The sequence below is a fragment of the Puntigrus tetrazona genome, chromosome 11 (genome assembly GCF_018831695.1).
Source record: "Puntigrus tetrazona isolate hp1 chromosome 11, ASM1883169v1, whole genome shotgun sequence".
Taxonomy (NCBI): domain Eukaryota; kingdom Metazoa; phylum Chordata; class Actinopteri; order Cypriniformes; family Cyprinidae; genus Puntigrus; species Puntigrus tetrazona.
The window spans coordinates 3675477-3702647 of NC_056709.1; the positions used below are offsets into that span (position 1 = coordinate 3675477).

Consider the following 27171-nt stretch of genomic DNA (forward strand, 5'->3'; position numbering starts at 1 on the left):
AGAGAGTGTATTAAGTGTATCAAAAATATTTACAGTATATTGTAGTAATATAATGCTATTAGATAATACAGGTTATATTGTGCGGTTAGTTAGCATCAAGTATCCAGTGTAGCCAATCACACACTTCCCCTCCTTCCTTGCTGTAAAGAAATTACAGCTATGTCCATCTCTGCTTCAGAGAGCGCTATCACTAATCCTATCTTTATTGATTCTAGCCAGGATTGTCTTGAGGTTTCGTTTTGAGCTGAAAAGACATTCCAAGGGATAAAGGGTTGAATCTCTTCCTCACAATTTGGTTCCCTACTCATGAGGTTCAATATAGGCTACATAGAAAAGGACATCGTCTAAGGTCCCTGCCAGTCACAGCCCTGTCTAGGCCTACTCAAGCTCTCACTCAAGTTCACCACCTAGTCTCCACCTAGTCTCCTCAAATGCACTCCAGCACCCGTACCTCCAGATTGCTCTCCAGTGCCCTCTCCACAAAAGCACACTCTGGGACCACTAGGCTGGGACCACTGCTTCAAAGGCTGCTCTGAAATGGCCCCCTGAGTCTCCAGCACCAAAGTGGCTCTCCGAGCTCCCTAAACCCGCTAGTGTGTATCTCCAGCCATTTCCGATGTGAGTGAAAAGATAAATAAAAGACTTTTGGATTTATTCCTCGCTCCTTAATTCTGCAAAGTGTGATATTTTGAACTGTCTGTTCAGCTCAGTATTTTTTTCTACTTGTGGGTGTACATGTATAAAAACATGTTGATAATATGTAAACAAAATGTGACTGTTTACAATAGGTAAATTATTAAAGACGCTCTATCTATTTTACTGTATTGTTTTTTGTTTATTGTTTTTCTCTTTTATTATGGTTAATTATACACAAAAATAACATGAAATTGATACATTTGAATATTATTCCTTTGTAAATATGTGACAATCTCTAATACGTTTTGTGCAGTATTATTTGAACTACCGTATTATCTGTCCTTGTCAGGTGTCCATGACCTAGACAGGTAACACTGTGCAACAAAAAGTGTAATTTTGTTGGTCACTTTGTTTCTCTTTCTGTTTTGTCATAGAGTAGCTCTGCCAAAAAAAAAAGTATCAGTCTTAAAAAGAATGCACTGCAATTGACGTTTTAATGCTCTCCACTGTTGAGGTTTAACTTTGATTCTTGATATCTGTGAAAATGAGCTTTGGTTTTGTTTTTTTTTAATCAAAGGGGCTGTTAAAAATTTCAGATATAATACTGTACACAGGAAGGCAATAATTGATAAGACACACCACCTGGGGGGTGTTCCAGAAAACAGGATATGTGACATCCTCAAGTATGTTTAAGAGTAAGCATAACCTCAACTTTCGGTTCCAAAAACTTTAAGTAACAATAGCAGATTGCTCTCTAAAGATAACCCACTCCAGAGTATGTTATACTTCAGGGTTAGCTTACTTCAGTGTATGTGTGTGTGCTCTACTGATGAGACTCAAGTGGGCGTAACAGATTACGAACAATATTATACATTTACAATATTAATAAACGAGAGACAATCAGCATCGCCCTGGCAACAAATGCTGAGTACCTGGCCATGCCCATCACAGGCTGATCGGTCACACCTGCAGCTCATCCCGGCCTGGCTATAATGCCACACAAGGCATACCAGAAGTCAAGCATCGACTCCATGAGAGAAGGAACTAACGTTGCCTCTTCTATACTCCCGCAGATAGCATGTGACCGATCGGCCTTTAATATTTCACATCTTGTAAATAAAACCACCCTCCGGTAACGACTCAAATGTTATTCTGGTACATTCCAAGACAAAGGAGAAAGAAAGAAATGTATTTAAATGTACAATGTAAAATAAATACTTACAAAATATATAAATCAAAATAACTATATCTATATAATATATATATATATATATATATATATATATATATATATATATATATATATATATGACAATAAGATAAAATGTAAAATATATGGTAAGTGGCTATGTAGAGGTAGACAAAGTGTGCAAATGTACAAATGACTGTAAAGTGCAGATGCAATAGTAGTGATGGCATTATACTATCACAGTTCTTATAGTGTGGCAATTGTGTGCAGAGGAGTCTGATGGCCTGGGGGAAGAAGCTTTTGAGTCTCTCTGTTTTGGCCAACAGACTGCGGTATCGTCTGCCAGAGTGCAGCAGACAGAAGAGAGGATTTGCAGGGTGTGTATTGTTTTTAATGATTTTTGTAGCTCTGACTACGCCACGCCTGTTGTAAATGTCTTGCAGAGAGGGTAGAGCAGAACCAGAGATGCATTCAGCTAAGTGAACCACTTTCTTAAGGGCTTTGCCGTCATTGAGCAATTTGCAAAAGAGCAATTTCCATACCATGATAAGATGCAGTCAGTAGGCTTTCTATGGCACCAGTATGGAACGTTTTCAGAATCCCAGGTGGGATCCTGAATTTCCTCAGTTGTCTCAGGTGGTATAGACATTGCCTGGCTTTCTTCACCTGCATCTGTGTGTGCTGAGTCCAGGTTAAGTCCTCAGAGATGTGTATTCCTAGGTACTCGACACTACTTACTCTCTCCACCGGTGTGTCTCTGATCACTAGCGAAGTGTAGTTTCGCTGTCCTCTCCTAAAGTCAACCACCATTTTCTTGGTTTTGCTTACATCCAGAGAGAGACAGTTTGATTCACACCACATTGTCACCCTCTCCACCTCATCAAGATTGTTGATTCTAGCCTCCATTGTTGTTGGATATGAGGCCCAGTACAACCGTATCGTCCGTATTGTGGTGGTGTGTGTAACTTCATCAACTAGTGTACCGATGAAGCTAACGGCTACTTCTGCAATCTCACTGACGTCAGCGGAGCTAGAGCGGAACATGTCCCAGTCCAAGTCATCCAGCACGTCTTTTAATGTGGCTTCTGGCGACTGGACGTTTGCAAGGAGGATATTGGAAAGAGGAGCACTGTGTGCTCTGTCCCGCAGCCTGTTTTAGATCCCAGCACGTTTGCTGCAATGCTTCCTTCTCCAGTGCTTAGGAGCTTGCTCTTGTCCATTGTTCTTGTCTGCCCAGCGTAGTATTTCACGAGGCCATTTGGGGTTGATTTAAAAAGCTTCATCTAAACAGCATGATTTTAGAAGTGTGCTGCTGTCGTATGTTATTAGTGCAAGTGTGCTGTGTGCAAAAAGCTAAAATAAATAAAAATAAAAAACTAAGAAAAGGCACAGTCTAGATGACGTCTAGCAACCAGGACAGCGACCAAACACAGCAGCATCATTTTGCAAAAAAAAACTTTCAGAGGAGAGCGCGAACGCAGTCCCCCATTACCATAAATTACACAGTCGAGATTCAAACATTTGGGGAATTCGCATTGGGTCAGCACAACCGGAGTGCAATGGTCAACCCTCGCCCTGGGTGAACCACCGTCTTGATCATGGTGTCTCCCCTGCCAGGTAAGTATGCCAGAACAGGCCAATCAGAAGAGAGGCTCATCACTAGTAATTAGACAGGCCAAAATCAACCTTTTTTTGACGGAACTCCCTAAAAAGGGTCTGTAAAAACATATTGAAATGGTTTTTGTTTCTTATACCACAAATATATATTCTTAAGGACATCAACACCTAAAATAAAACTCCAAAAAGGTGTACACCATGGGATACTACTTTTTGGTAAGGGGTGGGATGGAATAGGATTCATTGGCAGCCCTTTGAAAAAAACATGGAAAAAATTATGAAATTTGGTACATTTAAAGTGGTGGTCATGAACAATAATGGGACAATAGAGGGCTCTTTAAATGTTTTTTGTAGAATAACAAATTTTCTCACTTTCTTTTGAAATTACCCTTTACACTGACATCCATTTCCCGTAGTGCCCTTCAAATTTGTAATTCACAAATTGAAAATATAAAGCTGCCTGTGAATGCAGTGATATGTCCAGTCTGTCTTTAAATGAGTGAAATTAAAACAACACAGTGTAGAGATGGGAGGATGTGTAACAGTAATTGAATCTATGCTTTTAAGACAAGACTTTTGTCAAGGAACACAATGTTAATAAGAGGAAATGGCTTTTGTTATGGAGAGTGCAGTTATGATACTCAAGGGATGCTGAGGAAAAAACTAATTAAGGGAATATTAGAGGACATCATTAAACCTTTAGTTATATCCTTTAAAGTTTTACAACAATGATCTAAACCATTTAATACATGTGCAAATATTTTTATTCCCTTTTTGTGAACAAAAAATAAATCTTTATATTTTTGTTTCCTTTCTGTCAGTCACTCTCTACGTCATGCCAGATGATGACAAACAAAATGGGATCTTGCTTAGAGAGACCTATCCACTTTGAGTGTATTAAAATGACACATTGGTATAAGCTGATTGGAGTATTTTGGAGAAGCAAAGGTAGACCTGATCGCCTCTCCAGAGAACACTCACTACCATTTGTTCTTCTCTCTGACTGAAGGAACTCTTGGCATGGATGCACTGGCACACAGCTGCCCACGGGGCTTTCTCAAGTATGCGTTTCCCCCAGTGAGCCTTCTAGCACAGACACTATGCAAGCTCAGGGAGGACAAGGACATCTCCTTCTTTGGAGTCAGAGGCATCTGAGGTCACTTGGTGCCATTCGCATTTGGGGCCTGGCAGCCAACGAGCTGTCCCAAGCTGTGCTCCCTGAAGAGTAGTGACTCCTTCCCCAGACGGTTCAGCTGATTCGGAGTCATTTTGGAGAAGCCCTTAAAACGCTCATTGCTAATTGTTCTTCTCCCCGACCAAAGGAACTCTTGGCACGGATGCACTGGCTGTGGGGCCTTCTCAAATGCATTCCTGCAGTGAGACGTCTAGCACAGACACTGTGAAATCTTCATGTCTGGTCCCTGAACAGGTTGCAGAGGTTTTAGGTGACCTACACCAAGAGGTAGTTGACATCATTGCTTCAGCAAAAGCGCTGTCCATGAGACAAGCTTATGCTCTGAAGTGGAACCTTTTTACAAGTAGTGTTCTACTCAACCCCCGAAGATGCCCAATTAGAGTTGTGCTTTCCTTCTTGCAGCAAGGGCTGGAGCAAAGGCTGTCTCCCTTCACCCTTAAAGTTTACGTAGCAGCTATTGCTGCTAACCATGGCGCAGTGGATGGGAGGTCTCTGGGAAAGCATGACCTGATCATCAGGTTCCACAGGGGGTGAAAAGGATAAATCCTCCATGGGCCCCCTCTGTGCCCTCTCGGGATCTGATTCTAGTGCTCTTTGTTTGTCACAGAGGTCAGTAGAAGGTGAATGCCATCTCCAAGCAGAGAGAAAAATTTGAAGTGGTGGTCTTGAACAGTAATGAAAAATAATGTGACAATTTAGGGCTCTATAAGACTATCTTTTCTGTAGGATAACAAATTTGCTCACTTTCATTTAAAATGACCCTTCATGTGGCATTCATTTCCCGTAGTGCTCTTCAAATTTGTAATTCACAATTTGAAAATACAAACTGCATGTGGATGCAGTGATATGTTGAGTCAAACAACTCAGAGCAGAGATGGAGGATATTTGTGGCATGCAATATAAACTCATGACAATAAGAACCCAATAAGAAAAGTTTAATAACCGAATCTAATCTTTCTAGACAATACTTTTGTCAAAGAAACACAATGTTTATTAGAGGAAATGGTTTCTAATAACAGAGACCAAACCGCATTTTATCAGGCAGAGTGCAGTTATGATACTCAAGGGATGTTTAGGAAAAATACTAATGTACTTATGAATGGAATATTAGAGCCTCTCAGGAAGTCATTAAAGTTATATCCTTTAAAGTCTTAAAAAAAACGGTAACTGTTCACAATTATGTATAAACCATTTAAAACATTTGCAAATAAAATTTCTTTCCTTTTTGTATACAAAAAAAGAAAGATCATGTTTAGTTATTAAATTACTGCAAATTGGCCTTAAATAGCTGACTTTAACAAGTAGCCTACAGTTGTATAATTAGATAAAGTAAGCCATAATTATCAACGAAATGGACAATTATTAGATCTAAAGTTAGGCATCTAAATCTTAGACTAGAATTGTGCACATGCAGCATAGGCTGCTCCCAGGGTCAGGAAATAGTACTCAGTAAATGAATATTTGTGTTGAACTGTTTTGGAACGGTGTTGTAAATACAACTTAACCACTGATTTCTAATTGTGTCCTCTTATGAAAGCACGAAGAAAGCAGTTTCACTTTCGTAACGACGCAAAGCACATCCAGCACATGCACCACTGCAGCGAGAATAATAGCTTCGTCTTTTTCTTTGCGTAAACATTTAAGCAGTGTTATGAAAACACGCCCCCACTTTGTGATGTCACATCAAGCCATTTTAGGGGATTGTGGACAAGTCATAACTTATATGAAGAATATCTCTTTGGTTTCGAGAATGTTGTCTTTTCAACTTTATCTTATTTACGCGCTAACAGCTTGTAACAATCCTAAGAGAAAGGAACATTTTAAAATTGCATCATATGACACCTTTAATAAATTTGACAAAATTACTCTCCGTTTTAACTTTTTTTTAAAAAATCACAAAAACTTTATCACCACCATCATTTATTTCAGTCCATACATTCTGTTCCATCTTGTATGAATATCGTTGTGTATAAATGTTATTATGTTACTCAGGAATGAGAATCAATGAAAATACAACACTTCTAGCGTGCTTTATTAAGAATAAGGAAAGGAAAATATGATTGGTTTGGGTATTTACTTTTATGTCCAGAACCGCTCTTAATCTCAAAAGGCATCATCTTGATTTAGATGATCAGTTCATAAATATCTTCTACTAACGAGACATATTTTATTTCATCATCCCATGTCTTCAGGTTGTTAGTTATCTTTGTATATCAGCCTGTGTGACCAGCTTAAACTGCAACTATTTGCTTTTCCAGAGGTACACAGGAGTACTGTACTTGCAAGACGGGAAAAGAATAGTATTCAAGTTTTAGGTAGGTTTAGGTTCTAGGCCTAGTTTCTGCTTATATGAAATGCTGCATCAGAGCAGTTCTCCCCAGGTAAATGAGACACACACACCCAGCCATCCATCTGATCTAAAAGATGATGTCTGCATTAAACCGCCAAACGCAGATGCACCATGTGTTTTAACACTCCTCTATCAAGTCCTTCAGTAACACAGTAGCACTGTGTGATCAGACCAGACAGGCTTGGCTTTACTCCCCATGTGCATCAATAAGACTTGGATATTTGTCTGTAAAACATAACAAATGCTGTAAAGCTGTACATCATATATTGGCTCTCTAGTGTACTTGTTTATGAGGAGTGGGAAAAAAACTAAGAAGGTAAAATGATTCCAGGAAAGATCATGTACTTGACTGTATAGTATATACAGTATAATATATAACGATGACTAAAAATCTCATGTGTGACACGAGGGTTAGTAATTGTTCACCTTTAAGCTTAAATTCTTGTAATTCACTACATAGTACATAGTCTTATTGCATCTCCTGCATCTGAACACATACGCTGAACATTTTGCAAATGTTCTGGCTCTTCCAAACTTTATAATGATAGTGAATGACTGTTAATTCCATTTATTTGTGACTTTAGAATTCTGCATGACCCTCAATCCATTCAATCAGAATCATTATCACTTTATGCTTGTTCGTACTTTGCACTTACTCCCGATTTTTCTTAACACGCAGACAGAGGATCGGCCAGTATATAAATGTGAAATGATTGGAAACGATGTTAGAGATTTACACTGATAAAGCGTTAACACAAATGAATCACTATCTCTAAACCACGCAAAGATTCTACAATGGCTTTTCTGCCATTAAAGCACTTTAATATTCTTGAAGAGTCCAAAAAAAAAAAGACTGAAAAGATGATTATTTTCAGAAAATGTTTTGTTATGCTGATTTGAAGTCTCCTTACAACCCATCTGGGATTTTTGCAGTTAGGTGGCACTTTTGAAACATTAAAAGCTCACAAAATCAAACTGACCAATCTTTTTACTGAAAGTAAAAATAAATGCAAAAAAAACAAAAAAAAAACGGGCTTGGCTACTTTAAGCAGTGAATGGGTGTTGAGATTTTGAAGTTTAATAATGGGCATCCCTCCATCATATAACATACTGTCTGCTGTGAAGGTTTGTTAAAGGCCTTCTGAAGCAAATGAATGTATTTCTGTAAGAAAAATGTCCATATTTAGAACTTAACCATAATCTCTAGCTTGCTCTAACTGTGTTCACAAATAAGAGTGGCGTCCAAGTGGATGATGTAGGCATAGTGTAAGCTTCGGTGGGAAGTGAAGATTGTAGAAGCACACAATCTTGAGAGCAAACATTAAGTTTTTAAGTTTTCCAAAACGTGGTTCTTATGAGACTAGCAAAAGCATTGACTTCAGAAGCCCTTTATTAACCCCCCAGATCCATGTGAAGCACTTTTTTTTATGAATAGATGCACTTCATTGGACTTCAAAACCTCAACACCCATTCACTATCATTATAGTTTGGAAGAGCCATTTTTAAATGTAATTTTGACTGTATTCATCTGAAAGAAGAAAGTCTTATAGGCTACACCTTAAGGTTGAGTAAATCATGGGGTCATTTTCATTTTTGCGTAAACTATACCTTTAATGCCAGACATGAGATAAAGGAAGAATACACATTTGCAAAAAATGAGATAAAAGTCTAACATGACATTCGAAATTCAAAATAACATTACTATTCTAATTTCCTTGTTAAAGAGGTGGTAAACACAAGAAATGATGTACAGGTTTACATTTTTTCCTTTGACAGCAGTGACATATCTCCTTCATGATGCTTAATTATATGTGATCTGGCCTGATTCCACTGAACAAACATTTTTCCACATTTATTGCATCCAAATGGTTTTTCTCCAGTGTGAATTCTTAAATGCTCCGCAAGATGCCAGCTCTTAAGAAACCTTCTGCCGCAAAATATACACGGGTAGTTTCGATCACCTTGGTGCGAAAGCATGTGGTTCTTCATGCTCTTTTGATGTCTGAATGGTCTGTCACGTATCTTGCAATGAAAAGGAAGTTTCCTAGAGCCCTGAGCACGGAGACTTAACCTGGTAGACTGCTGTGAGTTTGCATTCACATTTACACTGTCCTGCTGCCATGTTATTTCCACGTGGGAGAGCTGTGAATTGACTGGTTCTTCTGTCTGATGCTTTACTCGTTTTTCTGGAGGGATAGAAATGTGTAAATGTGATTATTGATTAAAAACATAATGTTGATATGGGTTACCCTATAAGGCAATATAATGGCATTCTCTAGACTAAAGCCCCAAATTATAGGAATAGTTCACCCAAAAATAAATATTCTGTCATTACTTACTCTTATGCTGTTCCAAATCTGTGAGACCTTTGTTTAATTTCAGATCAAAAATGAGGCAGCAAGGATCCTAACACGATCATGGCTTAGTAACATAGAGAGGAGCAGTGTTGGACATGTTACTTACATGTTACTAAAAAGTAATTATAGTTACTAGTTACTTCTCAAAATAACTCCCATCCCCTGATGGCTTCTCTCTCCTGACAAAAATGAGCTACTGATTCAAACACAGCCTGTTCCTTTCCAGAATTTTTGAGCTACTGATTCACGCTTTCAGAGAGCTGCAAATCTACAGCTAATACCTGAAAACACCTGTTTTGGTTCTGATCATATCACTTTTAATCACCTTGAAAGCATACATTGTAAACTATATTAGTTTGTACTTCTGATATATGGTTTTCTGAGTGGATACATATAAAGGACACAGACAGAAACGACTGTCACAGCATGCAAGTACTAAACTAAATTCACATTCACAGTTTACATTAAAAACACAAGTTAGAGTTGTTTATGTCTGTGTGGCAGCAGCAATATACAGTAAATAAATTGATTTAGCACTTAAAACCTGGAAAAATCGGATTCTCATGATATGTCACCTTTAAAGGTTTTTGGCCAAGAACACTGACCTATCAACATTTTGAGGTTTCAGGGAAGATCCTCTCCTATTTTGTGACGCTTGAGATGATTGTAGTTGGAGAAACAGTCATTTGTTTGATTTCTTGTTACAAAAAAAAAAAAAAAACATCATTAATAATGCCATCAATTATTAAGTATTATCAAGTTTTAAGCTACACGAATACTTTTTGTGCATGAAAACGACAAAAATAATAACTTTATTCAACAATTCATCTTCACAGCGCCACATGGATTATTTTAATAATCTCTTTGCTATGCTTCTGAGCTTTGATCACGTTGGGATCCTTGCTGTCTATGGAGGATCAGAGAGTTCTCAGAAAGCATCAAAAATACATTCATTTTCAAGCTCTCACAAGTTCGGAACAACATGACAAATTGTCTTTTTTGCGTGAACTATGCCTTTAAGATATAATTTGTTTGCCTTTTTAAATACATCATTGACTCAAATAGTTTATTTTTCTTTTACACCCAAAGCAAACACGTTGCTTCACAAAAGTACTGGACTCACATGGACTATTTACTTTTTAAAAGCAGGAAAGTTTCAAATGGGTGGATAAATACCAGGTCAGGTTTTGCAGATAAGTAAAGAAACGGTGTGGTAATCACCTGTATGGAGTTTCTCGTGCTCTTTCAAGTGGAGTTTGGATTTAAAATGACTGCCACGTGAACCACAGCAGAAAGGTGTCATGTTCTGGTGGACAAGCATGTGTCTCTGCAAACTTCCTTTGGTGCTAAAAGACTTGCTACAAATTTTGCACACTGATGTTTTCTGGTGATTTTTAATTGCCTTTTGTACCACCTCATCAGAAGTTTCAATGCAAAGTTGAGGAGACGAAGGGTCTTGTTCGGGAGCTGCGATTTCAGAGTTACAATCCCTCCCAGACTGCACTGCAGATGAGTTTGATTCACTGGTCTGATCATCACACCACTCCGACTTGACTGTGACAGATGACAGCAGATCTGCATTCTTCGACATCACATTCGGCAGAAGTGAGAGGGACTGATCAGTTTCCTGCCATTTAAAATCTTCAGAAAGAGCTGAAGTTATAGTAGAAGCTTCGTGAGTCAAAGGCTCGTGAGACAGCACGGTGGCAACCTCCATCTTTACTTGTATTTCTGAGAGCTCTAAACCCACTGCACCTTGTGGAACTGCATCTTCCTGAGTGTCTGTTTGGCATGAAGTACGAAATACATTACACACATAATGCTTTTTTTCACACAAAAAGCTGGAATGCATTACATAATTTTTCAGAAATATTCTGTCCTGATTGCAATGTGGGGCAGATCTTCAGAAAAGATCTCACATTTAATAAAAAAAACCCACCAATTCACTATCTTTACACTATTTTATGAATTGTTAGCTGTCTGGAAATATGCTCATTTACTGTACCTGTACTCAATACTTGGCGGGGGCTACTTTTTCTTTAATTAAATCAATCCGGCCATCAGCATCTTCAAAAAGCTGATCAGAAAGAATCATGAAGTTCTACAAAACGTCTTAGTAAACACAATGTCTTGGATGACACTGCACCCCAATCATCACAGACTGTGGAAATTTAACACTGGACTTCAAGCAACTTGAAGCTTCTCCACCCTTCCTCCCTTGTTTTCCTAATGAAATACAAAACTCGCTCTCATCTGAAAAGAGGGCTTTGAATGCTTCCTTCTGCTGATCAGCTTTTTGAAGATAATGATTTGCTGATTGATTCAATTAAAGTAAAAGGAGCCCCTACCAAGTACTGAGTGAACATTTACTGGACTACAGCAAGATTCCCGGTAAACCATTTACTTATTTAAAGTTAAAATATATAGTATTTGATACAACGGGTATTTGAAAAAATGTATCATTATTCCATTGCATTACATTCTAGCCAACAATTTCCAATCTACTTAATTTTTTTATTTTAATCTAAAATGTTTTTTAATTACTCGCAGTCGTGACAATAATAACAACAGCTAAATGAAAACACTTAGGTTTAGAGTTGATAAATATACATCATATACTGACAGGCAGATTACCGTATGCCTATAACATTATGTTCACGTGGTAAAAAGTATTTCAGATGATTCCATAGTACTGCTACATGTCTGAAAAGCGCGTTATTTACACGGACCATGAAAATGAAGAGTTTCTAATGAATGTTTTACTGACCATGGTGTGTTTCAGTCAGTGCGCTCCTCAGACAACAGTTCTCCTGCTTCAGGCGCTCGATCTCCTGCTCATATTCAATCATATTCTCTTTAAGAGTGTTAAATATTTCTTCAGCTACTGCTGTCATTCGCTTAATTAAAAACGAATGAATAGACACAAGTCCCATCTTAATGTATATATATATGTATATTTATATATATATTTTTTTGTCTATGTGCTGCTTCTGCTTCTTCTTCTTTTGATGCTTACATTGGCTGGGACACCAGTAGAAATGCCGCCGTACCGCCGCCAACTGGACAGGAGTGTGAAGCGTTGACAGAGACGAGAAGTAAAACTAAAATATGAAGCGCCGTGTAGGATTTAAAAACCAAACTTCGCTTATAGACGGTTTCTTCGGGAACACCAGCCTATGGTGATGTGTTTTCCCATACATGTATTACATTGTATTTAGAAAATGTCATTTTCATTTCATCCCGCATGTTAGAAAAAAGTTGAAAACTCAAGAGCTGCGTCTACAGCCATTAAGGGAAACCTTAATTTCTCGTGCTTAAAGCACCTCCTGCTGGCAGGAATGAATTAGCATTTTAATAAACCCGTCTGATTTACGCAGTAAACATATTTTGCTTGATATCTCAAAATAATCTACTCTAGAAGGATTTAGCTGTTGGTATTGATCCTATCGGGACGTCTACCGGAAGTTAAGTTGCAAATGCGCGCATGCGCACTAACGTTTGTTTAAACCATTTTTGTTGTCGAAACCATTTACGCAAGTTATTTCATATGTGGATGTGCGTGAACTTTAAGTGCAAACGGAAGGCATTTCAGTGTAAAAGGAAGCAGGGACACTTCCGGTGGCAGATGCTGGGACATTAAAAAATGCTTAGCATGGCTTAATCCATTAAAAGTGTTTTTAAAAGATCAAACTCCATAAACACATCATTAATAAAGCATACAATGTACAAACAAACAGATGAGTAGAGAATAAGAACACATTTATTTACAGTGTTTCCAGTCTACACCCAGCAAACACAACAATGTTGTAAAAAATGTTTTTGTGTTGTGAAAAGGGTGATTTCCTACACGTTTAACACGTTACTTTAACATTATAAAAACGTGTTATCGCATTCGTATGCCTCCTTTACATGCTGCCATCAAAGTATTTTTTTTTTTTACATTGTTAAATCTAAATGTTTATTTTATTACCAGCACGTATTGCAGTTATAATAATCATCATATTGCAATCTTATTGCTTGTTTGCATTAAAACTAATTTTAAGGATTTTTTTCCCCCAACACAAATTACATATATATGGCATCCAATTTAGAACATGTCCTCCAGGACAGAGTTTGAGCATCCTTATATTAGACAACGATTACCTTCAGGTGTTTGATAAGGGCTGCAGCTGAACTGGTACAGGAAAGTGGATTATGCTCCACAGTGGTGTGCTTAAATAGATGTATTATAGCAAACAAGGTTTATGATTATCACACCGAACATAAAGCATTACAAATTACTTTTAAACTAAAAATAGGAAACTATAATTTTAGTACTTAGTACTTTAGTCTACTTTTTATGTGCTTCTCAGAAATGGGCATTATGTATGTCTCAGAAATATACTTTTAAGTGTACTTGATACTATGTTACATGGTAGGGATCGCTATTACACATCTTCTGTACTGAATTTCCAAAGACACATCCAAAGACACTGCAAATATTATTCGCTATATTTACTTAATTTTTTTTTTCTAAATATTACAAGCATTATTACTTATTAATTAAACACACTATAATGAAGTATTATTAATCAAATGAAATGCTTACAATGTACCATTAAAATGAATAAAATAGCACAAAAAAAGTAAGTGAAAAAAAACCTAAACGCTATGCTATGCATGCCAGGCCAGTACTTAGCAATAAGAAAAAAAAACTGCTAAAATGTAATATTCAGCTTTTCACAAATTCACATTTGTGTTGATTACATGGAGATGATACAGGCATCGTGTTCAAAAGCTTGTATTTTCAAGCCCCCATAAAAGAGTTTATTTTTTTACCTTTATGGTGGTCAGTGTTTGCTTTAGTTGGGCTCTTGACTGAAATGCAATGTAATGTAAATCTGCCAAATGCATAAACATAGCTAAATGTGAAGCATATCAGCTTTGTTGTAAACCTAGTGATCTGCCTTAAAAAGCATTTTTTAGAACATCTTGATCATGTTGGTGTTACCATGAACCACTAGGTGGCGGAAATATTTTGAAATCGGTTTCTCCACTTTTAATGGTGATTTTAATGGATTGAAATAATTCTGTCAGGTTGAAATCGCTGAATGTAATCTTGTAATATATGATTTTTTTTTCTCCCTACATTTTTGCTATGTCAAAGCATAGTGTACGGTCCAATTACAACATAGTGTATATATATCCATATATATATATATATATATATATATATATATATATATATATATATATATATATATATATATATATATATATATATATATATATATTTAAACTGGCAGCTGTGGTGAAGTACACAGCAAGGCTTTAGGCACGGCTGAAGTCATGCAAAGCTAGAAAAAAAGTCCTTCATAAATTAGAAACAAAGAAGGTTTGTAAAACAACCTTTAACACAAATAGAATACTTCAAGGTTATTTTATTAAGTATGCTTAAGTAAAACTAAAAGTGGACTAAATTGGCTCACTTAAGTTTATCAAAGTATACTTGAAAGTATGCTATAAGTATAACGGTAATAAACTTTGAGTACAATCAATGAAGATTTTTTTTTTTAATTACCATTATGGCGGTCAGTGTTTGATTTAGTTTGGCTCTTGACCCTTGACTTTTTTTTTGTGGTGTTGGTTGTGTTTTAACATCAGTATTTAAACGAGTTTTCTTTTCTTCTGGCTTGTCTAACAACCTCACAGCAATCAAACAAAACATTCTTAGCGAAAGTGCCCGAGGTCAAGAGGTCAAGAGCCCAGCTAGAAAAGTTAAGACCTTCTCCTTCAGCGACTGTCTTTAATAACACTGTTTTGAGGGCCTGAAAACACAAACTTTTGAACACGATGCCTGTATCATCCCCACGTAAACAGAACAAATGCAAATTTGTAAAAAAAAAAAAAAAAAAAAAAATTGCAGGTTGATTCTTGATCGCAAGGAAGGAAAGCCACAAACATGCATTGCCAAAGAAGCTGGCTGTTCACAGAATACTGTATCCAAGCATGTTAACAGAAAGTGTGGAAGAAAAAAGATAAACAAGCAACTGAGAAAACCACAGCCTTATGAGGATTGTCAACAAAATCAATTCAAGAATTTGAGTGATCTTCACAATGAAAGGACTAAGGACTAAGAAGAACTGGGCTGTTCCCCAATGGTCCAAAGACTTAAGTCTGTGTGCATAAAATTCATTTAATGCACAAGTTTCACAATTTGAGTTGAATTACTGAAAATAAAACTTTTCCACGACATTGTATTTTATTGAGATGCACCTGTATCTATGGTGATTCACACAGGTATAACAACAGGCTACAATAGTCCGAATGTAAGCACTTATTATAAGTGTACTGCAGTGATTCAGGATAAGATAAAAAAGGCTCCGTCGGGAATATGAAGTCATGTTGTACTAGTTAATTACATGGATTTCGCTCATTTTGAACACAGAGTGCTTTCGTGAACACTTCCCCCAAAAATGACAATTCTGTGTGACAGCAGCTACAGACATTACCCCACGTCTGTTATGGTCAGGAAAAATCATCTTTATTTTCACAGATGAAGAGAATTCATAAATGCTGGAATGGCGTGACAGGGTGATGCGGGTGTGCGGTTATAGAGATCCCGAAAGAAAACATTCACTCAATAAACATTTAGAAAAGGAAATAAGGTAATCAAGCACTGAGTCATACACAATAATACATTTCTGTACTATTCTCTGATTTCCTTCACATATTTGCAGATTGTTGTTGTTGTTTTTTGTTAATACATTTTGATCGTGTAAGGAAAAAAGGCATTTAAACGTCAAACGTTAAGATATAAAATCTAAATAAAATACAAAACGGGCAAATGGAGCTAATAGAGAATTATTTGTAACCCTGAGTTGTTAAACATATGTTTTAGGATATGTAAACATTATTGAAATACAGGTAATTGCAGTTTATCAAACTGAGGTAGTAATAACTTTGCAGGTGCATTTTATTTCACTTGAAATAGATCTCAAAATAAAAATCAAAGTGTGAATTTTATTCGCATTCATGTTTGAATAATAAAAAAACAACGCTATTATACCACCTAATTTAATCCCAATCAAACTGAGCAGTTTTTATGAAAGACTTTTATAATCTCCTCATTGATTGATTGATGGATTGATTTCTCGTGAATAAGAAGGTGAAACATCTTCATCCTCGTCTTCATCCCTGCACTATCTGATCCCGTTCTTCGTCACTTCTGGTTTTGACGGTGTCCCTGGGTTACAGATAGAAGCCAGATGCTTAAATGCCGGCCCAAGGTCTGAGAGCAGCTCAGGATCGAACTCATTCATAGGCATGTCTATGGGGTCCAGGTCTACAAATTTATCGGAGTTGTCCTCAAGTGCGTAAAGCCGAGGTTCGTAATCAAGCGATTCATTTTCTATGTGCTGTACCGAATGCAGTCTCTGAAAGGTGAGAAAGAAGTATGTTTAGTCAGCGAATTAATATATGAATGAATGTTGAATTGACTGTACCTGAGAGAGCAAACTTTGTAGAGTCGAGTGGCTGATGAAATGGTTACCCTGTCTTCTTTGGGAGCTCCTCCGGCTAAATGTTGAACCCTAAGGGCGCAAGGAAACTCTAAAACTGTATATTACTGATTTTAGGATTTCACACGTTTCACTAAAAAGCAGTTCAGACATGCCATGAAATGATTGTAAGGTTTACCTGATAGCGGTTGTCGCTCTGATACTGTTTCCACGTCCATGCCTGTATGTTGGAAACAGAAGACAGCACAGTTTTACTTTGAAAGGATAATTAACTGGGACAATTTCATTCCATGAACTGTTGAACTGCTTTATTACCTCATTTGAATAACACTGTGATCTGTCTCTAGACCAGTACTCATCCATTTGAACTGGGACACTATGAGTGGCTATAGTTTTGCTGGATACCTGTTGTCAACAAACAAAATGAATACAATGCAGTGATTTGTAGTGTAATGAATGACAGTGGGTCTGTAAGACATTTATAGTGTTTCCGAGATTTCATTGTGAAATATGTTTAACATACCGCCTTAATGTCAATTGACTGTTGAAGCCCATTATGAATAAAAGTTTCATCCTTTGAGTGACTAACAGATGCCTTCTTCAGTAGAACAGTTGGGACCTTTATGAATATAAAAAGCACAGTAACCAGTCTTTTATTATCTTTGTATTAGACCTCACTGTCAAAGTGCCATTTAGCTTTGTTTTCATAAGAAATCTTAATTTAAAGGGTTTACCACGCAGTCAGTGCCAGGTTTCTCGATGTTAGAAGGCAAAAGGGCATCTTCTAAGACATTGTCTACCTGCACCAGAGACTTCGCAGGTCCGCAAGAGCAAGTGAGAGACAGCAGCAGACATGCTAAAAGGAAAAACGGCTTTCAGATTCAAGAGGCTTTTAAAACAGCATGAACTTAGTGCACGTATATTTCTGTCAGAACCATTAGTGTCAAAATGAGTGACACTTAGCATACAGGTTGTTACAGAGTGACATTATTCAAGATACAAGGTGTCTGGTTTAGCGAAGAATGGCATGAAGCCCTGACTGTTGCAAAGGAAAGGAGGAGGGTAATTTGCTCATGAGCAAGTGAAAAAGTAGCCGAATAATACTCAGTAGTGTTCATTTCGTTAATTTTGAGCTTTTGACTAAGAGGAGATGAAGAATACATCAACATGCAATTTCTTTGGCAAAATGAAAAGACCAAAATGTATTCCAAAAAAGAAAAATTTGAATTTTTTTTTTGATTAGACAAAATGGTAATACACAAGCATTCATGAGTCTTCATAAGTGTGGTTGCCAGATATTGAAAGTTTGATTGCACAAATGCCCAAATTAATTGCTTGTATAAGGATACATTTTCTGCCAGGTGTTTTGCTTATTTTAAGCAATCTGGCAACCATGTGCACGCATGCTCAGAGATCAAACGAGTTTAGCGATCTAAATTAAAATTTCACGCAGCTGGTCGGTGTTCTGTAATGAGATCTTATCTCGACTGTATTGTTTGTGATTTTCGTTAAAATAAATGCTGAATAAATGCACTTAATTAACCGCTGTTGTTTTTTTTAGAGGAATAGGTTATTGCCATTTGGAATTATAGTGCAATTACTGAAAAAATGAATAAAAAATGTGACTTAACAGTCAGAGAGATTTGATTAAAACCTTACAAAAAAAGTTCATAAATTTCAATGACAAATGCAGGACAAGGCTGACTAAATATGATAAATGACAAAATTTTGTTAAGTAAATTTTTTATATAGGATTAAATTAAAAATAGTTGCCAAAATGAATACTGCTGTACTAATAATCGTATTCCTAAAATTTCATTGAGTAAAACAAGACTAAAATACTTTAGGTTTTCTTTGACTAAAACTAGACTATTTTAGATTTCCTTTGATGAAAACTAGTCTTGAACACTGAGACTTTTCGTCGACTACAACTTGTCTAAAATAAAAAATAGGATAAAAAAAGACATTTAGCACAGGTCTAAAACTAAGAGTATATTGAAAATATCTGAAAAAATTAAACTAGTATAGAACTTTTATGATGTTATAGGTGTCATATTCCTATAGCAAGATTTTTTTTTGATTTACATTGATTGTTACTACATAAAAAAAATGTAAAACATTTTAAAACAATATATACAGGATTTTCTAGCATGCCATAAAAAATATGGAAAGTGCTTGTTATAGTGCTATTTTTGTGTTTTTTTAGCAAGATAAGAAATTAAAGAGACTTGATATTGTCTTTAATGTACACTTATGTTGAGATTTAGAGTTATTTCAATCAAACTGAGTTGCTACTAGTGGAGTAGGAGTATAAAAACATAGACAATACTGTCTTTGCTGCTTTGCTTTGCTTTGCTTTGCTGGCTTAGCATTTAGCAATAATACAATTTTACTTAACTGTCCTCCTGCCCCTATAACAGTAGGACAACACAGGACAGGTAATGTGTTACTGAATTTAACAGAATCCCGTGCTCACCAAAAATCATCAGCGCGGCAAGAATGGTAATTCCTATGATGCCACTTCCCACTTTTTTCTGTGTGTTGCGCTCCATCAGACAGCTTGGTGAAACCACACAGTCACACGCAGCAACGGAGAGGTTCTGGAGGACAAACCTGCCCTGTTTATCGGAGATTTTCACAATCAATGTGTACAGACTGGCATGAACGCTTTTATCCTTCACCAAATGCACTGTGTCACCTGAAAAGAAAGCAAATAAGATGAAAGGCGATGGCCAAGTTTTTTGCATCATAGTTTAGTAAAATCTAACCTATTGCTGAGAACACTATATAAGGCTCTATATAATTTTTTAAAAACTATTATTACTGTTACTTACCATGACTGGGGTCAAAGCTCCATTCTTCCTTATGATCTCCTATAATTTCAAAACTGAACGGCCCGCTGTACGGATCCCCATCGAGGTCATAGGCTGTGATCTCTGTACGTGATACTTCATCAGACTGGCAAACAGAAACCATGTTCTCCTTTAAAACAGGGACATTATCATTTTTGTCTTCGACGTGGATCTGGATGGTAGCAGTGCTTGTCATTGGAGGAGTGTCATCTAGTGTGAAAAATCAGAGAACATTTTTTTAAAATAATACTTTTATAGAGATGATAACAGTTTTAATAAACTGTCTAGGTTTGTCTCTTTCTACAACCCAACACACGCATCTCTGAGACCCCACATAAGGCTTTCAAACATGGATGGATAGATGTTGCCGTTACCAGACTATCTGCAAACCAAATGAAAACATGAATTGTATTACCCTTCTCCGTCACAAGGACAGTGACCGTATACGTCCCATTGGTCACATGGCTTGATTCTCTGTCTAAAGACTCTTTCACAAAGATTTCCCCAGTTGTTTTGTCTACTCTGAACCAGCCTGCAGGATCCTGCTCAATAGAATACCTGGTGCGGGAGAAATAAATCAGTTATTTTTAGCAATATCAAATATGGGGTGGCAATATAAACATTTAGACATATTTAGACATGTCACTATCAAGCATATCAATCATGTTCATGCTCAAGTTTGGTATTGTATAGATTACAAAAACAGGGCACATTTTAACTATGGCGTTATTTTCCAGATGTTTTTAGGAGCCAAGTGATTCTGATAATTGAACGCATACTCTAGTTTGTGGGGACGTCCGGTGTCAGGATCGACCGCTGTCACTTTGTCTACAAAAGTTCCGACAGCACCATTTTCTTCCAAAATTACTTTTCTTACAGGATTTGGGAAGAATGGAGGGTCATTGGCATCTTCCACAGTTATGGTTATATTCCTAGAGGATGGTTTTGGTGGATTTGTGATGATTGTCCAGAGCCCAACTGCAGATCTCTCTTTAACCTCACAAGAGAAATAAGGCTCTTCGTTCTCTACAAAGATGGTGATTTTCTGTTCTGTGTTGGCTTCATAGTCTAAAGGCTGGCAAAAAAATAAATAAAAGGATAAAACAACAATGTACACACAACATCAGTATAGCAATTTTGTTACTGCAACACACAGCATAGATTTGAATGAATAGCAAAGACATCTAAAATGCTCCTCTAACTTGTGGAATTACGGAATAATAACGCCATGAATTACATTAAGGATCAAAGATGAAAATAATAAAGCTGGTACCAAAATGTATCTCGAATGATACGAGTGGTAATACACTTTTCTGTCCTGTTTTTAACTCCCTTCATTAGAATGCTGTGTTTAAATAGGCATGTAAGCTGTTGACATGTGTGACTGCCTGCATTCCTCACAGACGGATTAGGTTTAGGTAAAAAAAATATATGCAACATATGCAAATCGGTGGGCGGGGCAAAAAAGGCAGCAATGCCGTTGATCTTCTTCTGTGGAGGCGTTGTTTAACCACACTATTACATCACAGAGTAGAACATTCCATAAGTTGTTGTTTTGGCATATATAGGCTTTAAAATAAGCTGTTTTTATACTAACAAGAGAGTTTTAGTTCTGCAGCTTGCTGGACCTTTATAGTACAGTGACCTCTTATATGTCAAAAGAAAACGGGAATCTCAGTTTACGACTCCATTAACATGTCCACCAATGAACAAAAAAAAAGATCAATCATCTTCAACACCATTCAAACTGACTAAATATTACAACAGTTGATATTCAGATGAAAAGATGACATTAGGAAGACCATAGCCATCCATTAAATGAGTAGCTTAGCCTTGAAACTATTCCTGTTCTGTTTGGTTCGTTCAATTTAATGTCCCCAACCAATCAGATTCACTGAACACTGTGTCTGCGTGCTAAGCGTGCCCTCGTCTTAGCCTCCTCCTCCCCAGGACCACCTGTCTAGATCTGATACAGGGAACGTCCCTCTCTAACAGCATGCAGCTGTTTTCTTTTACTTTTATGATTTAAGCATCTGTCAGAATGGTGTGCAGCAGCAGTGTAGCAGATTTAAGTCAGCCATGGTCAAACATATACTGTAAAAATCAATAGTTGTTTCAACTTGGAATAACTTGTTACCCCGCTGCCTAAAATGTTTTAGTTCCGTCAGCTAAAATATTTTTGTTGACTCACCTAAAAACTGCAGATAGCAGAGTAACAAGTTATTTCAAGTTGAAATAACTATTGATTTTTACAGTATATGCACATTCTATTTGAAAAAGGATCTTTTTTGTGTAATCTGTGGTCAAAACGTACACTACTAATGGCCTATAAAAGAGTCAATATACCTGAATAATTCATTTATAATAATTCACAGTGCACACATACCTTGACCACTGTGAGGATTCCATCATTGGTGTCTGGATCAGTGTTGATGGCAAAGTGGCCATCTTTATCCCCTTGTATGGAGTATGTGACCCTCCATGCAGCAGTGAGACGTGTGTCAGTATCGGCTGTGTGTATTTTGACAGGTAAAGTACCTTTTGTCCCTTCCATCACATTAGCTGAACCCTAGGTTTGAGACAAAATTAAATAAATACACTGCATTCCAATTAATATCAATCAATCAACTCACGATAACGCAATTAAAAAGAACAAACAACATGATTTAAGAAAATGTATACAAATGGATTATCCATTGAACTATCCCCCATCACTAACCGTTTGCCCTGTGATAACTGGTAAATGGTTGTTTCCGTCCTGAAGGTTGACAACTATGGTTGCCGTGCTTGACAGCTTCACAACTCCACGGTCCTTAGCTTCAACTGTTATAGTGTATTTATCAGCCGCCTGAAAAGAAAACTGGTTAGACTCTTCATTTGCATTCTCAAAAAATTCGCACGCTAGCTTTAAATCACCTTGAACATGTCAAGATATTTTTAAAGACATGTTATCACATGTTACTTGAAAACTGAAAGTGGACTGTAATGCCTGTTGGTCTGTCAGGCACTAACATGATGGCTCATGTCTTTTTACTCCAATATCTCAATCCCAGCATAACACACTGCTTTTACAGGCATGCATGCTATAGGCTATATAGTATATTACACGCTGTGCAAGTAACAACAAAGTAATAATTTCTGTACTTGGAAAATATGCATTCACTTTTTTTTTTTTTTTACCTCATAATCAAAGCATCCTTTGAAAGATATCGCACCACTTTCTTGGATGTAGAATTCCACATTTTTAGTTGCTGGAGTGACAGAAATGATTTTGTAATCGATGGTGGAATTTGGAGTTCCTGGTGCGTCCTTATCAATTGCTAGGACACCTACAATAAAAGCACCTGCAAACAGGAAAAAAAATAAAAATATGTCAATTGTCATGTTGTCCCACTTTCATATTTTTTTTCAAAATGAGAAAATCTAAATACTGTACTAGTCACTTTTTTTCCGTAAGCTTACAATACATATGAATAAACTATGTTTAAACTATATATATATATGAAATTTAATTTACTTTAAATCCCTTTAAATTGTAATTTTAGCACATTATCCAAATTAATTAATAAAGCAACATAATGCAATTGTGCATAGTTATAATGCAGCAAACTTCAGTGTATAATCCTAACTCATTTCCACCATTATTTCTATTATAAAACTAATGGTTATGTAAGATGCCACTAAAAATTACAAATGATTCAGAAAAATTACAGTGATGCTGGTCATCAAAAAAACAACAGCCACATTGGATTTACACATTAATTTGAAGTAAATCAAATTACCGTAAAATAAACATAATTACAGCTCTGCAATTCTCAACAAAAAAAATGCAATATGACTGAATTTTGTAATGTAGAATTTGAATTAGAATTAGTTTAGAAATAACCCCTGAAGAAAATATATTTTTTTTGCAGTAGTTTGCTTTAAAAAACAATGTAAAAAGTAACTTACGGCAAACTATCAACACAATATAATAATATAAATTTTTCAATACACACAATTAATACACATAATTACAGCTTGGCAGTGACACTGACCTTGTTTTGCTGCTTCGTTTACAGTAACATCATAAACTTTTCTCTGGAAAACCGGAGGGTTGTCATTGATGTCCAGTATGTTGACCTCCATGCCTAGTTGCGTATCTATGGCTGAGTTGGACTTGTTTCTTGCTTGGAAGGTCAGCTTTGAAGACATGATGAAATTAGCTCCAACGTACATCCTTCATATTACCGTCTAATAAAAAATCTGATTCCACTTACCTTCAGAATGCTGTGCTGCTCATAGTCGACTTTCCGGTGGACTTTAATGACTCCTGTGAGCGGATCAATAGACAGGACACCTTTTGGGTCTTCATCCACACCTTTGCCTTTTAACTTGAACTCCACTAAATAGCTGCGGTCCAGTTTAATCTAGAATTTGGGGGGGGCAGGGATTTTTTTTTAATAATATGGCACATTTGTGATAACTACTTGATAATTTGTGATTAAACTGATGCTTTTTTATTTATTTGATCAAAAATACAATAAAAAAAAAAGTAGTAAAAATTACAATTATAAAAACTAAAATAAAATACCAGGTAATGCATGCAAAAAAAATTATTATTATTATTATTATTATTTGATTTCATGAGACCACATCTTTCATCTTTTCCAATAATGTAGAATGCTTTACTCTTACTTTTACTTCTTCAATAAAAGCAGACATTTATAAAAGAAAGAAAAAAAAATCTTATGGACCACAAACTATAGAAATTTATATTAAATATATGCATTTGTCTTCCTGTTCCTCCGATTGAAATTCCAATTCTAATTCCAGTTCAACATCCTCTGGTTTGTGGTCAGTTTAAATCAAATTGACATACGTGCATTTGAAAGGACTTTTAATTGATAATTTGACCCAAAAAAGGCAGCAACAAAGCCAGATCTTTAACCACTCCAATGAAATAGGTCTGCTTTATTTTATGATTTATTACATTATTTGAGAGAAATGATACTTACCTGCCCGAGTTCGTAAGGAAAAGGGCCCGGGTGTTCTTCCACAATGTCAAAAGAGTCTATAATCCAGGATCGTTTATGACGTCTGAGAGACTCTGCGCTGCACAGACAGATCATTCCCTTTCAACAGAACAGTGTGTTATTTATTATTTATTGTGTGGCTTTAAAATGTTATATTAAATAAGACCCACCTCACCTATATTATGTGAACATGATGCAACAGCTTTGCCTACCCACTATAAATGCCATTCAATCATTAACATTAAGATCATTTTTAGTCGTTTCTGCTATGAAGGCTTGGTCAAAGGACATATTTTTGCACTTTTCGAGTGCAAGCCACAGACTTTTTGTGACATTTTGAACTTGCAGTGTATGTTTACCGGAGAGAATTCAATGTTGTGAAACAGGTTTGGGAAAGGCTATATACTAAACGCTCCTTTGTTGCCGCTTTTCTCAACTGACCCCCAGAAAAAGATCTCGATAGGCACTCGTATTACAAGAATATGCATGCAAAAGACCTCCATAAAATGCATTATAATAATAATAATAATTTTAGTATTATTTCATTGCACAAATATCGTTGATATTAAATACAATTTGTATTATTTAATCGCACAAATGTAGTTTGCACCGTGTTCTTTTGCTGCTTGTTCTTTCGTTTATGTGCATTAATCTAATAAAGCATTTTTTGTACAAGACAATGATCCACAATCCACACTCTAACGAAATTCTTTTCTTTATTTTATTTTACACCTACTGGTGATATCGGTCCTATTGTTGATTGTGTAAATATGATGTAAAATAAAACGAAAAGAGAAAGAAAACAGCATTTCATCTGGTTATCCAATTGCTAATAATTATATTATTAACTCTACTGATTAAGATTGAGGTCCTGAAAATCACAATATCAAAAAAAATACAGATAAATCAACAATGAATCAAAGATTTTGACTAAATTGATTTTAAATTTTTTTCAACCGACAAAAATCAATATGACTGAATTTGATAATGTAGAATTGAATTAGAATTAGGAAGAAATTACCCTTTAATCCCTTTTTACCAGTAGTTTCCTTTGAAAAACAATGTAAAAAGTAACTATCAACAGAATAATATATATATATATATATATATATATATATATATATATATATATATATATATATATATATATATATATATATATATATTTTTTTTTTGATGTCATAGAATCTACAAACTTCTTCCAGCTATTGATCAACTGTGATAACAGCACAAACTGTACTCACCACAAGCACCAAGTAGCTGAACATTGTAGCCGTAGTAATTTCAGTTCCTAATACGAGGCGGAAAGCTTTAACACTGGAATCCCCTGAACTCTCACGCTCAGACCTGCTTCTAACTACAACTGAGCGCAATCCCACCTGTGTAGCGCAGACGTACAGGTAACTACACCCTGGGGCTGTGTTAGTTATGCAGCACCAGTATGCAGTGTACACATGCGGACATTATAGAGAGAGACATTATACATGTTTCTATAGGGGGAGAGAGCAAGAGAGATAAAAGGAGAATTAAACCACAAAAAAAAAAAATGGCAATAGGTTAAGAACAGTAAATGACTGCAAATGTCCTTTTTTGAGATTTTTGTTGTACATTATGCATTGTTAGCCATCAGCATGGATTCAAATTACACCTAAACCTAAATTATAGTCTAAGAACTGCAAAATTAGTCATTCAAGCCCAACCAGATGACAATCATTGCAACAACTGCGTTACTAGCAAGTGCCTTATGGTGACCACCCTTATTTTACTGGTTTGTCGAGAGAATCAAAACTCCATAGTTGTCCTCTGGCCATACAAAATCAGCAGGTTAATTTCAGGCTGCAGCTAACTACTGATGGCCGTTTAGATAAAGGTATTTACTGGCGATCTGTCTCTGGGGCTCATATCCTGGTCTCTGCTGACATTCAGGGCTGTCGAGGTCGTCTCTAAGTGCTGATCCACCATCTGGTCTGGATACAGACTGGATCCGGGTGGCTGCAGTGACCTTGCAATAAAAATGAATATTATATTAGCGTAGATGCTAATCTTCTTACAAAGTAACCAATAAATTAGGTGTTATGGGAAGTGTTCCGTTTGATCAAATGCAGTCTAATTTAAAGTGCCCCTATTATGGGTTACGAAAGGTTCATATTTTGGTTTTGGAAGTCAGGTTGACATGCATGCAAGTTCAAAAAACACTTTCATTTTCTTATAATATGCATTCATTTTTACCTGTTTAGCGAGTCGTTCAATGATTAATCTTTCCAAACACGTCTGGTGAATGGTCGATCTCATTTAAAGCAGTGTTTGTGAGCTTTTAACACTCTAAAAGCGACACCCATTGGCAAAGAATGAATTAGCATTTTCATTCAGACCAACGCGAATATGCTAATGTCTAATGTTGACATCAACATGAAACGACTGAGGATTCGTTAAACTGATTTCAATAATTCTGAGTCAACAC

General features: G+C 36.3%; 2 protein-coding genes and 1 non-coding gene across 4 annotated transcripts; all 3 read right to left on the reverse strand.

Annotated features, from left to right (window-relative positions):
• Positions 1-3285: 3285 nt before the first annotated feature.
• Positions 3286-3450, reverse strand: LOC122354690. Its single transcript, XR_006252141.1, has one exon. It is a non-coding gene; the product is annotated as a U1 spliceosomal RNA (small nuclear RNA).
• Positions 3451-8332: 4882 nt separating this feature from the next.
• On the reverse strand, positions 8333-12804 carry LOC122353608 (zinc finger protein 425-like). Of its 2 annotated transcripts, XM_043251426.1 has the most exons (4): positions 12112-12804; positions 10566-11126; positions 9950-10041; positions 9042-9173 (listed from the first exon to the last, which is right to left on the reverse strand). In XM_043251426.1, the coding sequence occupies exons 1-3, from the start codon at positions 12275-12277 to the stop codon at positions 9986-9988; spliced, it is 783 nt and encodes a 260-aa protein (XP_043107361.1). In that variant the 5' UTR covers positions 12278-12804; the 3' UTR covers positions 9042-9173; positions 9950-9985. The 2 variants fall into 2 exon arrangements, with proteins under 2 accessions (XP_043107360.1, XP_043107361.1); XM_043251425.1 differs by lacking the exon at positions 9950-10041 and having other exon boundaries at positions 8333-9173; positions 12112-12797.
• Positions 12805-15683: 2879 nt separating this feature from the next.
• On the reverse strand, positions 15684-26730 carry cdh27 (cadherin 27). Its single transcript, XM_043251592.1, has 17 exons — positions 25955-26730; positions 24693-24809; positions 23955-24104; positions 23733-23877; positions 22876-23039; positions 22415-22543; positions 22082-22264; positions 20475-20770; positions 20111-20253; positions 19678-19905; positions 19320-19541; positions 17578-17699; positions 17367-17462; positions 17159-17248; positions 17022-17063; positions 16829-16915; positions 15684-16759 (listed from the first exon to the last, which is right to left on the reverse strand). Exons 1-17 carry the CDS (start codon positions 25976-25978, stop codon positions 16526-16528), a joined length of 2472 nt encoding a protein of 823 aa, XP_043107527.1. The 5' UTR covers positions 25979-26730; the 3' UTR covers positions 15684-16525.
• Positions 26731-27171: the final 441 nt, after the last annotated feature.

Coding starts and splice junctions, on each gene's coding strand:
- LOC122353608 (XM_043251425.1), bottom strand. CDS start 12,277: ATGGGACTTGTGTCTATTCATTCGTTTTTAATTAAGCGAATGACAGCA. Junction 11,127..12,111: donor ACTGACTGAAACACACCATG/GTCAGTAAAACA, acceptor CATGCCAAACAG/ACACTCAGGAAGATGCAGTT. Junction 9,174..10,565: donor GCACGAGAAACTCCATACAG/GTGATTACCACA, acceptor CTATCCCTCCAG/AAAAACGAGTAAAGCATCAG.
- cdh27 (XM_043251592.1), bottom strand. CDS start 25,978: ATGTTCAGCTACTTGGTGCTTGTG. Junction 17,064..17,158: donor CACAGTGTTATTCAAATGAG/GTAATAAAGCAG, acceptor TCCAACATACAG/GCATGGACGTGGAAACAGTA. Junction 16,916..17,021: donor AGAGCGACAACCGCTATCAG/GTAAACCTTACA, acceptor TTGCGCCCTTAG/GGTTCAACATTTAGCCGGAG.